This window comes from Pongo abelii, chromosome 15 (assembly GCF_028885655.2).
Source record: "Pongo abelii isolate AG06213 chromosome 15, NHGRI_mPonAbe1-v2.0_pri, whole genome shotgun sequence".
NCBI lineage: Eukaryota > Metazoa > Chordata > Mammalia > Primates > Hominidae > Pongo > Pongo abelii.
In genome coordinates this window covers 85,031,395-85,044,686 of record NC_072000.2, presented here as the reverse complement: position 1 = coordinate 85,044,686, position 13,292 = coordinate 85,031,395, and the positions used below count along the sequence as shown (strand labels likewise).

At 37.5% G+C, this 13,292-nt stretch overlaps 1 protein-coding gene across 15 annotated transcripts in view; it reads left to right on the top strand.

Annotated features, from left to right (window-relative positions):
- The window catches only part of CEP128 (centrosomal protein 128), a 449,614-nt gene that overhangs the window by 163,759 nt on the left and 272,563 nt on the right, over positions 1–13,292 (top strand). For all 15 annotated transcript variants that reach the window (XM_063715661.1, XM_063715658.1, XM_063715660.1 and 12 more), the window contains one exon: positions 4,644–4,808. In XM_063715661.1, the coding sequence (XP_063571731.1) occupies positions 4,644–4,808 (165 nt within the window). The remainder of the gene's footprint in view (positions 1–4,643; positions 4,809–13,292) is intronic.

The window sequence follows — 13,292 nt, the reverse complement described above, 5'->3', positions numbered from 1 at the left end:
TTTTTGCATCAATGTTCATCAAGGATATTGGTCTAAAATTCTCTTTTTTGGTTGTGTCTCTGCCAGGCTTTGGTATCAGGATGATGCTGGCCTCATAAAATGAGTTAGGGAGGATTCCCTCTTTTTCTATTGATTGGAATAGTTTCAGAAGGAATGGTACCAGCTCCTCCTTGTACCTCTGGTAGAATTCGGCTGTGAACCCATCTGGTCCTGGACTTTTTTTGGTTGGTAAGCTATTGATTATTGCCACAATTTCAGCTCCTGTTATTGGTCTATTCAGAGATTCAACTTCTTCCTGGTTTAGTCTTGGGAGGGTGTATGTGGTGAGGAATTTATCCATTTCTTCTAGATTTTCTAGTTTATTTGCGTAGAGGTGTTTGTAATATTCTCTGATGGTAGTTTGTATTTCTGTGGGATCGGTGGTGATATCCCCTTTATCATTTTTTATGGCATCAATTTGATTCTTCTCTCTTTTTTTCTTTATTAATCTTGCTAGCGGTCTATCAATTTTGTTGATCCTTTCAAAAAACCAGCTCCTGGATTCATTTATTTTTTGAAGGGTTTTTTGTGTCTCTATTTCCTTCAGTTCTGCTCTGATTTTAGTTATTTCTTGCCTTCTGCTAGCTTTTGAATGTGTTTGCTCTTGCTTTTCTAGTTCTTTTAATTGTGATGTTAGGGTGTCAATTTTGGATCTTTCCTGCTTTCTCTTGTGGGCATTTAGTGCTATAAATTTCCCTCTACACACTGCTTTGAATGCATCCCAGAGATTCTGGTATGTTGTGTCTTGGTTCTTGTTGGTTTCAAAGAACATCTTTATTTCTGCCTTCATTTCATTATGTACCCAGTAGTCATTCAGGAGCAGGTTGTTCAGTTTCCACGCAGTTGAGCGGTTTTGAGTGAGATTCTTAATCCTGAGTTCTAGCTTGATTGCACTGTGATCTGAGAGATAGTTTGTTAAAATTTCTGTTCTTTTACATTTATTGAGGAGAGCTTTACTTCCAAGTATATGGTCAATTTTGGAATAGATGTGGTGTGGTGCTGAAAAAAATGTATATTCTGTTGATTTGGGGTGGAGAGTTCTGTAGATGTCTATTAGGTCCGCTTGGTGCAGAGCTGAGTTCAATTCCTGTGTATCCTTGTTGACTTTCTGTCTCGTTGATCTGTCTAATGTTGACAGTGGGGTGTTAAAGTCTCCCATTATTAATGTGTGGGAGTCTAAGTCTGTAGGTCACTCAGGACTTGCTTTATGAATCTGGGTGCTCCTGTATTGGGTGCATATATATTTAGGATAGTTAGCTCTTCTTGTTGAATTAATCCCTTTACCATTATGTAATGGCCTTCTTTGTCTCTTTTGATCTTTGTTGGTTTAAAGTCTGTTTTATCAGAGACTAGGATTGCAACCCCTGCCTTTTTTTGTTTTCCATTTGCTTGGTAGATCTTCCTCCATCCTTTTATTCTGAGCCTATGTGTGTCTCTGCACGTGAGATGGGTTTCCTGAATACAGCACACTGATGGGTCTTGAGTCTCTATCCAATTTGCCAGTCTGTGTCTTTTAATTGGAGCATTTAGTCCATTTACATTTAAAGTTAATATTGTTATGTGTGAATCTGATCCTGTCATTATGATGTTAGCTAGTTATTTTGCTCGTTAGTTGATGCAGTCTCTTCCTAGTCTCGATGGTCTTTACATTTTGGTATGATTTTGCAGTGGCTGGTACCGGTTGTGCCTTTCCATGTTTAGCGCTTCCTTCAGGAGCTCTTTTAGGGCAGGCCTGGTGGTGACAAAATCTCTCAGCATTTGCTTGTCTGTAAAGTATTTTATTTGTCCTTCACTTATGAAGCTTAGTTCGGCAGGAAATGAAATTCTGGGTTGAAAATTCTTTTCTTTAAGAATGTTGAATATTGGCCCCCACTCTCTTCTGGCTTGTAGGGTTTCTGCCGAGAGATCCGCTGTTAGTCTGATGGGCTTCCCTTTGATGGTAACCTGACCTTTCTCTCTGGCTGCCCTTAACATTTTTTCCTTCATTTCAACTTTGCTGAATCTGACAATTATGTGTCTTGGAGTTGCTCTTCTCGAGGAGTATCTTTGTGGCGTTCTCTGTATTTCCTGAATCTGAATGTTGGCCTGCCTTGCTAGATTGGGGAAGTTCTCCTGGATAATATCCTGCAGAGTGTTTTCCAACTTGTTTCCATTCTCCCCATCACTTTCAGGTACACCAATCAGACGTAGATTTGGTCTTTTCACATAGTCCCACATTTCTTGGAGGCTTTGCTCGTTTCTTTTTATTCTTTTTTCTCTAAACTTCCCTTCTCGCTTCATTTCATTCATTTCATCTTCCAGGGCTGATACCCTTTCTTCCATTTGATCGCATCGGCTCCTGAGGCTTCTGCATTCTTCATGTAATTCTCGAGCCTTGGTTTTCAGCTCCATCAGCTCCTTTAAGCACTACTCTGTATTGGTTATTCTAGTTATACATTCTTCTAAATTTTTTTCAAAGTTTTAAACTTCTTTGCCTTTGGTTTGAATATCCTCCCGTAGCTCAGAGTAATTTGATCGTCTGAAGCCTTCTTCTCTCAGCTTGTCAAAGTCATTCTCCGTCCAGCTTTGTTCCGTTGCTGGTGAGGAACTGAGTTCCTTTGGAGGAGTAGAGGTACTCTGCTTTTTAGAGTTTCCAGTTTTTCTGCTCTGTTTTTTCCCCATCTTTGTGGTTTTATCTACTTTTGGTCTTTGATGATGGTGATGTACAGATGGGTTTTTGGTGTGGATGTCCTTTCTGTTAGTTTTCCTTCTAACAGACAGGACCCTCAGCTGCAGGTCTGTTGGAGTACCTGGCTGGCTGTGTGAGGTGTCAGTCTGCCCCTGCTGGGGGGTGCCTCCCAGTTAGGCTGCTAGGGGGTCAGGGGTCAGGGACCCACTTGAGGAGGCAGTCAGCCCGTTCTCAGATCTCCAGCTGCGTGCTGGGAGAACCACTGCTCTCCTCAAAGCTGTCAGACAGGGACATTTAAGTCTGCAGAGGTTACTGCTGTCTTTTTGTTTGTCTGTGCCCTGCCCCCAGAGGTGGAGCCTACAGAGGCAGGCAGGCCTCCTTGAGCTGTGGTGGGCTCCACCCAGTTCAAGCTTCCAGGCTGCTTTGTTTACCTAAGCGAGCCTGGGCAATGGTGGGCGCCCCTCCCCCAGCCTGGCTGCCGACTTGCTGTTTGATCTCAGACTGCTGTGCTAGCAATCAGCGAGACTCCGTGGGCGTAGGACCCTCTGAGCCAGGTGCGGGCTATACTCTCCTGGGGCACCGTTTCCTAAGCCCGTCGGAAAAGCACAGTATTCGGGTGGGAGTGGCCCGATTTTCCATGTGCCGTCTGTCACCCCTGGAAAGGGAACTCCCTGACCTCTTGTGCTTCCCGATTGAGGCAATGCCTTGCCCCTGCTTCGGCTGGCGCATGGTGCACTCTCCCACTGACCTGCGCCCACTGTCTGGCACTCCCTAGTGAGATGAACAGGGTACCTCAGACGGAAATGCAGAAATCACCTGTCTTCTGCGTGGCTCGCGCTGGGAGCTGTAGACCGGAGCTGTTCCTATTCGGCCATCTTGGCTCCCAGTTGGTTTTTAAAACCTAATGATATTGTAACTTTTGGGAGGCAGTATGGCGTAGTTGAAAGCAGGGACATTAGAAAGAATTCCTGGGTTCAAATCCTGACTCTGCATTTACTCACTACGTATCTTTGGGCAAGTGATTAGCTTGCTTTTCTTTCTCATTATTATTGGAATAAGGACAATAATAATACCTTATTTCATTCTCACAGGTTGTTGCGAGGATGAAATGAGGAAAAACTATACAGAAAGGTCTTAGAGCTGTGTCCGGCACATAGTGTTTACATTATTGTTATTTTAAAATTCTTTAAATTCACATACCTGAAAAATCTTTACTGAATTTCCTATATAGAATAGATTATTCCCAAAGTTTATTTTTTAAAAGGTGATTCTGGTTATACCCTAAGTAAAGATCAATAAATAGATATTGTACTACACTACTGATGTTGAAAAAATAACTGGTAAACTTTTTCATGTTATGTTTGTAGTTTCTTGGTTGTTATACTTCATAATTTTTTTAGTCCCATAAAAGTAGTATTGATAATGACTTACATAAAAAGTACACAATTATTTCATAGAAACCAGGAGTGAAGGTGAACAGGAATGTTAAGCCCCATCTATAGACGAGGGAACTTATCAGTTAGTAACATCTCATAGTATTTCCCTTTTGGGACACTTCTCTAATAACTCCTTCCCCTTTTAGCAGAGCTGGTATCTCTTCTTTGGATTTCCAAAATATCCAGCTTACACCTTTAATAAGCACTTCTCATTCAGTATTGTCAAATAGATTGTTGCATCTGACTCTCTTACTATTCATATCTGTTATCTTTAGCATCTAGTCCAGTATCTACCACTTCGTAAACGCTTGGTAAATACTGATGAGTGATTGAATAAATGCAAAGAACATTTCCTTTATGTTTATTTTAATATTTATATATGAATGCTTTGAACGAGCTGAAATCTTGCAGTGTTTTTCCACTGATAAAATGTGTAATGTGTTTGGTGTATTTTGGCTATGGCTAGTGGACTTTCTCTTTTTTCCTTCTCTTTTTTTCAGGCTGAAAGTTTAGAAGAGAAGAATATGGCTAAAGTTCATCGTGGTCAGCTGGAGAAGTTGAAATCACAGTGTGACAGACTGACAGAGGAATTAACCCAGAATGAAAATGAGAACAAGAAACTGAAGCTAAAATATCAATGTTTGAAGGATCAACTAGAAGAAAGGGTAAAAATATGAGTGAATTCTAATTTCAAATACTAATTTCAATTTTAATTTCCTCTAGAACATATTTTATTTATTAACAAACGATAATTGTAGTCTTTCACAGGAAAGTTTTATGGGTGCCCCCCAAAAAAGACAGTTTATTAGAATGCTGTGATTTTTATTCTTTCAACCACCCATTCAGCTTCTAATACATTTGAAGGTTAAAAATTTGATTTTAAATTTTTTCTGTGTCTAAAATAGAAATTTAGAAATGAAGTAGAAAAAAAAGGAATGATGGTTTTTTGAGGATCTACTATAAGTCAGATATTTATGCCAACTGATTTACCTATGTCTATCCATCATTTAATTCTTACAATTCTTTGGGTTAGTGTCTTAGTCTGTTTGAGCTGCTATGACAGAATGCTATAGACTGGATAAAAGAAAAACAACAGAAATTTATTTCTCATGGTTCTGGAGGCTGGGAAGTCCAAGATCAAGGTGCTGGCAGAATCAGTGTCTGGTGAGGGCATGCTTTCTGGTTCACAGATGCTTCTTCTTGCTGTGTCTTCACATAACAGAAGTGGAGGGAGAGTTCTCTGGGGTCTCTTTTATAAGGGCATTAATCCTATTCATAAGGGTTCTACCCTTATGACCTAATCACCTACCAAATCACCTCCCACCCTCAATTATCATCACATTGTAGATTCAGTTTCAACTATGAATTTTGGGGTACACACATTCAGTCTGTAGCAATTAGGTTTTATTGCTCCCTTTTGATCTGTGACAAAACTGAGGTTCGTATTACCTAATGGTTAAATGTTCGCTTATGTGGTAGGCACTGTAACTATTAATTCTCATGGTAAGAAGGTTGTAACTTTGGTACATCGCCACCAGGCTCACTGCTGTCCTTGGAGTAGATGTGTAAAATTATTGAGTGACTTCATATATCATGTGTTGGATAGAATAATAAATATTTTTAGAAGTCACTACTTTTGAGGTTCTCTTGTGGCAAAAAGTCAACTAAGAATAGATAACAGAATATTTAAATTTGTTTTCTCTTTCACCCACTTCCTAAAAGGGTTTGAAATAGAAGGTAATAGAAGTCAAATGTAAAATATGACCATCAAAGTATGGTTAATAGGATGAGACAGTATATACATGGGCCAAATGAATGCACGTATGTGCTCAATCAGGGTTACTAAAATCTACGATGAAAAGAATTAGCACTGGGTGGGTTGTCATAAAACTACTCATAAACTTCTAGGAAGAAACTTTCTTAGTGCTTTGCTTACATTTCCGCTTTTTGTTGTGTATAAAATGTTGCTACTATTAATACATATAATAAGATATGTAATTAATATATATTAATATATAGAGTAGTAAAAAATTACATATAAATATAAAATTAAATATATATATAAATTCTCTAGTAATTGGTAAAGTCAAGGAAATAAAATGTAAGTTAGTTAGGAGTTTATGATTAAATGTGCTTATGTTGCTAAATTTAGGCCTACAGTCTTGAAAACAGCTGTCATTTAGTTCTGTGTCATGCTTTGTTTTGATTGTGTCTAATGTTCACATGTATTTAATGTATCTTTTGGCAGGTTGTAGTTGTTCTGGTGATAATGCTAAATTTTTCAACTTTTTCATAATAAAATTCTAATTTATGAAATTATGAAGTTAGCCAGAAGATCGCATTAATGTGTTTTATATTTCCATAGCTGCATTTAAGAAATAGTGGTGAAAAATTTGATATGTTGAAAATGTCAGCTGGGCATGGTAGCCCATGCCTTTAATCCCAGCACTTTGAGAGGCTGAGGTGGGCGGATCACTTGAGGTTAGGAATTCGAGACCAGCCTGGCCAACGTGGTGAAGCCCTGTCTCTGCTAAAAATACAAAAATTAGCCGGGTGCGGTGGTGAGCACCTGTAATCCCAGCTATTCAGGTGGCTGAGGCAGGAGAAGCACTTGAACCCTGGGGGTGGAAGTTGCAGTGAGCCGAGATCGCGCCGCTGCACTCCAGCCTGGGTGACAGAGCGAGACTCCATCTCAAAAAAAATAAAAAAATGAAAAATACATGCTGCTTCACAGATTCTGTTTATGATATTTCAGATGCATGTGTTATTACACGTTCATATAAGTGGAGCATTCACTTTAGAACAGAGCTTGAAGAATTAATGATTTTATTTAAATATTGCTATGTATTGAGCATCTGCTATGTGGCAGGCATTGTGCTGGATGTTGAGGATAGGACAGAGATAAGATACATGTTTGTTGTTGGCTAACACATAGTGGGATTTTTAAAAACAAAATCTCTTTCAGTTGTTAAAACTATGTAGTCAAGTCCTGACAATGGGTGCTAATGCAGAGAAAAGATGGTCTGTGTATCCTAAAATGGCATATAATCTTAAAGATATACACGCAAACATGCTTAATATATATGTAGTTTATATGCTTTCTAATCTTTAATATTTAGTTTTCATATACATGATTGCTATGTACTTTAGGTTAATTTAGCTGTTTGTGTTGATCCATTTATAGTTAGCTATGAATCAAAATTTTGTGGGATTGAGCCAACTACAGATAGGGACTTTCTCTTTGAGAGATAGTATAGCAATAATGATTATGGGTAAAACTTTGAATTCTTTTCTATCTGTGTGGCTTTAGGCAAGTTATTTCAAACTCAAAGCCTCAGTTTTATCATCCTTTAAATGGGCTTAATAATACCTTTATTAGGATTAAGTGTGAGGATGTATGTAAAGTGCTTAGCATGGTATCTGGTATCTGATAAGATATCAGTTAATGGTAGCTGCCATTATTTTGTTATTGTTATGTTTCCAAATATATGCTGACTATATTTAACATATATATAAGCAGTCAACCAATTGGCATATATGGAATGACTGCCTACGGTCAGCCTAATGATGTGTTAGTAATAAAAATAATGTGCCTATGATTTACCTAATCGTAAAGCCACAGAACTTCGCTGATGGGAAGTTTAGAACCAGACTATGTGAATCATTTGAAACAGAGGAGGCACACATGTGAAAAGAGCTGGCCGGTTCATCAGCAAGTGATATTGAAGGCACATATGTTAAGCAAACCAAACAAGTGGGCACTTTTATAATAATGTTGATATTTGAGGAGACGAATTACACCTTGGTCATATTTCCATCTCCAAGACCAGGCACAGAGCCTGACACATAGTAGGTAATTTATAAGTAAATTATGGACAAAGAGATATGTGTGTGTATACACACGCACACACACACACACACATATGTATATATGTAAAGAAATATGGGTACACATACACACATGTAGAAGGTGGCCAGTCTGGGGCAGATAAAAGCAAGAAAACAAAATAAAAATATGTTTTCAATGAAGGAAAGCCCAGTGACTAGTAGCCTGAAGATTACAATGTAAACAATGCAATGAATTTGATAAATGAGGCCTTATGGGTTGAAGGGACAGCTCTGCTACAATCAAAAGGGGTGGGCGCTTTCTAATTTGCTTAACAAAGTGGTATTTTTGCATGCCCATCCTCAACGTCAATGTGCCATGTTACTGAGGCTACCAATACACACAGCCTTTTTTTTAAAACCTTGCTTTTATTTTGACTGTGTGGTTTTAGATTGTGTTTCTTGTCATGTTATTATTACCTGGTAAGCTAAGAAATATTAAAACTGCATCAAAATTCATATAAACCATTAGCATCAGTGGTAGCATTAATCAGTGGTAGAACACTGTCGTTGCTAAATATCCACAGAATAACTGACTTTAGCATATTTTCCTCATGTATTCAGTGGTGATATGTGGTATTAAAATGCATTTTTTCTAACATTTGATTTTGCTTTATCAAATGTTATTTTTCAGTTTTACGTGACAAAGAGAACAAATGTTGTGCAACCCACAGATTTTTACATATTCATTTGGTACTTTTATTACTAGCTTCTAACCAGGGCAAAAAAGCTACCCTGAAATATTATAGAAAGAATTTTCTCCCATCCCTAGTATCATTAAAATTTATTGTTCCTTTTGCTTACATTTTACGGTGAAATATTTGATTCTTCTTTTGTTTCAGAAGAATCTTATTGATATTAATCTTTTGATTTTTGTGTCATTTACCTGTTTATTCTATCAGAAATATATTTTTATTAGTTTCACTGGAATCTGTGAATCAACAAGTGTTAGTGCATAATTGAATCATTTTTGCTCAGCCAGTCCGCATTAAAGTTTACGTAATGAAGGTTTTAAATGCCTGATCTATATGGATCTGCACCCTATGTAATTAAAAAAATTCGTTTGCAAATAGTTATGAGTTTATAAATGACATCAGCTATCTTTGTAAAGTCAAATAGTTTGGTAGTAGATATATTTAAAAAAATTGATTTTAATTTTGAACATGTTTGTGTATTTTTAAAATAGCTGATACTGAAAATTGACATTATTTTATAAATTATTCTTTTTTCATGTTTTCTTCATCCTTATGTTTTATAAATGTGGCTGTTTTATCAAAGAATATATACAATATTTTGTGCAGATGTATTTATATACAATGAGAAAAATTTGTAAAGAAAATGATAGCAATATTATGAGATTGTTTTCCTAAGTCGAACACAAACATCATAAAGACATTTATTTTCCAGTATTAGTGAAGGAATAATTTAATTTTACTGATGATTTTCATTTTATATATACAAGAATCTGAGAAATTATAGGTATATAGAATATCTTGTTCTTGGATATTCTAGGCAGAATTATGAGAATATGTTTCTTCTTACTAGGTACCCAAACCTGGAGGAATTCAGAGATACCTGCCACCCTCATTTTACTTTTCTCCTTTAATCCACCCATAATCACCTCCATACATGGAGCTTCCTCTGTTACAAAAGATGCTGTCTTATGCCTTTAGTTAGCTAGCCTTGACAATGTTGCAAGTCCGTCAGGAGTTTTTCAGTCTTTCTGCCCCTGAAAAATCTATGTATTAGCTTTTGTTTAACAAGCATTGTCTCAGAGTTTACACAGTAGCACTGGACTACTGAGACAAAGCTGCTAATGAGAGGAGAGAGTTCCCTGACCCCCCTTGCAGGATGTGTGACAGGGGTGTGGCTTGTCTGTTGGGCTGCCATGCACGCTGAAACCTCTTATGGGAGGGGGAGCACACAGATTGGCAGGTGCAGGAGTTGGGGCAAGCACCTCTGGGATCCAGCCCCGCAGTAGTGTCCAGGCGTGGGTGTCTGTGACTCCTGAGGCCCTAGTAGGCATGTGTCACAGTGTGCTCTTTTAGCCTTGCCATCTGCAGATGGCTTAAGTGTTAAACAGCTCAGTGCTCGCTTGGTACCCAGGTCCTGTCTGGCATCCAGGAAGAATCAATTCACGCATGGACTTGAAGGATGAATGCATGGTTTTATTGAGTGATGGAGGTGGCTGTCAGCAGGATGGATGGGGAGCTGGAGGGGGGATGGAGTGGGAAGATGATCTTCCCCTGGAGTTTGGTCATCCAGCAGCCGATCTCCTCTACAGCCGTCCCCAGTGTAACTCCTCTCGATGTTCAGATGCTCCTCTTTTTTGTCTGTCACACCATTCTGCCATTCTTCTGCCCTTCTGTTCATCTTCTTTTCTGCTCATGGAGCCAGGGGTTTGGGGTTTATATGGGTACTGGATAGAGGGATGGGTGGGCCAAAAGGCAACTTTTGGGCACAAAAACAAAACAGTAATTTTTGTTCTCCTTTAGGGCCATGGGTTTCCAGCCTTGAGGGTGCAGCCTTTATGGGCATCTGCCCTCTTCTACCCCATATTTCCATGTGTACTGTCCATATCAGTAATTCCAAAAAACATTTGGTATCAGTGTTAAAGTTTATAAGAATTTTAAACAGAAGGTCAGCTTAAACATAATCTTAAACAGAAGGTCAGCTCCCAATACCTTATTTTATAGATGAGGTTCTGGCCCAAAAAGTTAACTGACTTACCTAAGAGCTCCCAGCTATCCTTGGGTAGAAATGGAAATAGGACTCAGGGTTACCAGTCCTATTCTTTCCATTGATCAGAATCGGTAAGAACCATTTCTGGCCAGTGTTAACTGGAGACACTCAGCTATCTCATTTAATACTTACTTATTTCAATAGCTATGCTTAGTTCTCTTTAGAGGACCTTATTTTCTGCTATTAATTCTTTCAGAAGATGAGAAAAACTTCAATGAAACAATTAAGAGATACTTTAAGACCACAAATGATGAGACATCTAAGGCTATAGCAATTGATAGGAACTTGTGTTGAATAGATCAGGATGCATAGAAATGCATTTTTGTTCCTTCCCATGAAAAGATTTATTTAAGTCATCTATAAAGTGACACCTAGTAACATTTTAAAGCTGTCATTATGTTAGATAAAAACACTTGAAATCGTTTTCTTATACAACATATGGATCTTTAAAAAATGCTAGTTATAATTCACATTTGCAAGTGTATTTATGGTGCCTATTTCTACAGATGGTAGAAACCGAAGTTGAGAGAATATAGTGACTTGCTCAACATTGCATAGAAACATGGTAGAAACAGGATATGAGCATACAGTACTTGTATTCTTCTCCTTTATTTATTGCCAGCAAAATGACTCTCTTTTCATTGAACTCAGCATTGAATTTAAATTTGGGGTTATTGCATTCAACAAATTACCATATACTCTTATTTTTTAGTCTGACAAATTTTGGAATGTGAGTCATCAATGATTTTGTTAGAAAAATCTAATTAAAACCTGAACTTTCCACATAAAAGATATCTGTGAGAGGAAAAAGTGAATCAGTGTTTTTAAACTTTGTGTTTCAGTTCTAATTTAACCATCTGTTTAGGATTGCTATTTTTTGATGATGGGGAAAAATATATATGATTTTCAGATGTCTGTTCTATGAAGTATTCACTACTTTGCAAAGTCACATTGTCACATTTTTGACTAAGAGGTATTTGATGGTAGCAGGCAGAATTTTCTGACTTCAGATTTTTCTGGAGAAATCAGAAAAATAGAAGCAAATGAGCTGTTGACTTCTAGCATTTACTTTAATGTTTACACTTTAGGCCATTTTTAGGCAGCTTGTGGTCTTTTTTTTGGTGCTACAGATATTTTAAGTTGTGTGAGTAGAATGAAGTTGTAGTCACCACACATTAATTTAGAAGCAAATTTAAACCAGATACTCTAAGTAAACACTAACTAGGATGTTATGAGTAATTTCCTGTTAGATTCCCATTTTCTTAATAAAAACAATGATAAAAATAATAAAATGGTTGAAGCCAAATGATACATTTTTAGGAGTTTTCATTTAAAGTATGTTTAATTGAATCACATGTAGCCATTAAGCCCAGAGTACTCCTTGACTTTTACAGAGAATAGGCTGAAATAACAGAGTGCTTCCCATTTATGAAATGTAATGTCAGATGTTAAGAAAACAGTTTAGAATGCAAAAATGAAGTGAATATACAATAGGAAGGGAGAGGATGCATTTATATGTGCAGCTGTGGCAAAGAGAAGGGAAAAAAATAAAGGTGGATAGAAGTACTTCTGGTTTCTACTTTCTGAATTAGAACACAGCTATGATGAAGCCATTTTGAAATTACTCAATTGGCAATGACTTTCCTACCAACTATTTACAATCAAAGAGGTTGATTTTAAGTGAATTACCGGAGTAAAGTCAAAGTTTACCAGTTGTACCCACTCCTGACTTGGACTTGATTGAGAGGCCTGCTATTAAATCCTTAACTCACTGAGGGGTTGATAACTACAAGGGTCTAGAGGAGAAAGCAAACATGTTCTGCACTTTCCATTAAAATCCTTTACTATTAGCTCGATTTCATTTACTTACACAGTTGTGAGTGATTCCTGTAGTGTGGGTATCAGGCTAAATAATGGTGTATACCATTGGTTGAGGTGAAAAAAGCCAATGGAATAGGCAACATGAAAGTTCTGTATCACATCTGTTTCAATTAAGCAGTCCTAGCTGGCTTTGATTGACCCTAAAAGGGAACATAAAGTGAATGTCTGGGTTTGTTTTCATTGAGTTTTTCTTTCATCAGCATTTAAATTGTTTATTGACTCAATTCATTTTGTTATTTAATGTTGAACAAGCAATAATCAATAAATTTTAGGAAAAACACCTAACAGGTGCTTGTTATCTACAGGTTATTTTATTTGGACATCCATTTTTAAGTTTAAAAAATATTCTTTCATAAGAATAAAAGTATTAATGATAGACTGGATTAAGAAAATGTGTCACATATACACCATGGAATACTATGCAGTTGTAAAAAATGATGAGTTCATGTCCTTTGTAGGGACATGGATGAAGCTGGAAACCATCATTCTCAGCAAACTGTTGCAAGGACAAAAAACCAAACACTGCATGTTCTCACTCATAGGTGGGAATTGAACAATGGGAACGTCACACACCGGGGCCTGTCGTGGGGTGGGGGGCGTGGGGAGGGATAGCATTAGGAGATATACCTAATGTAAATGAT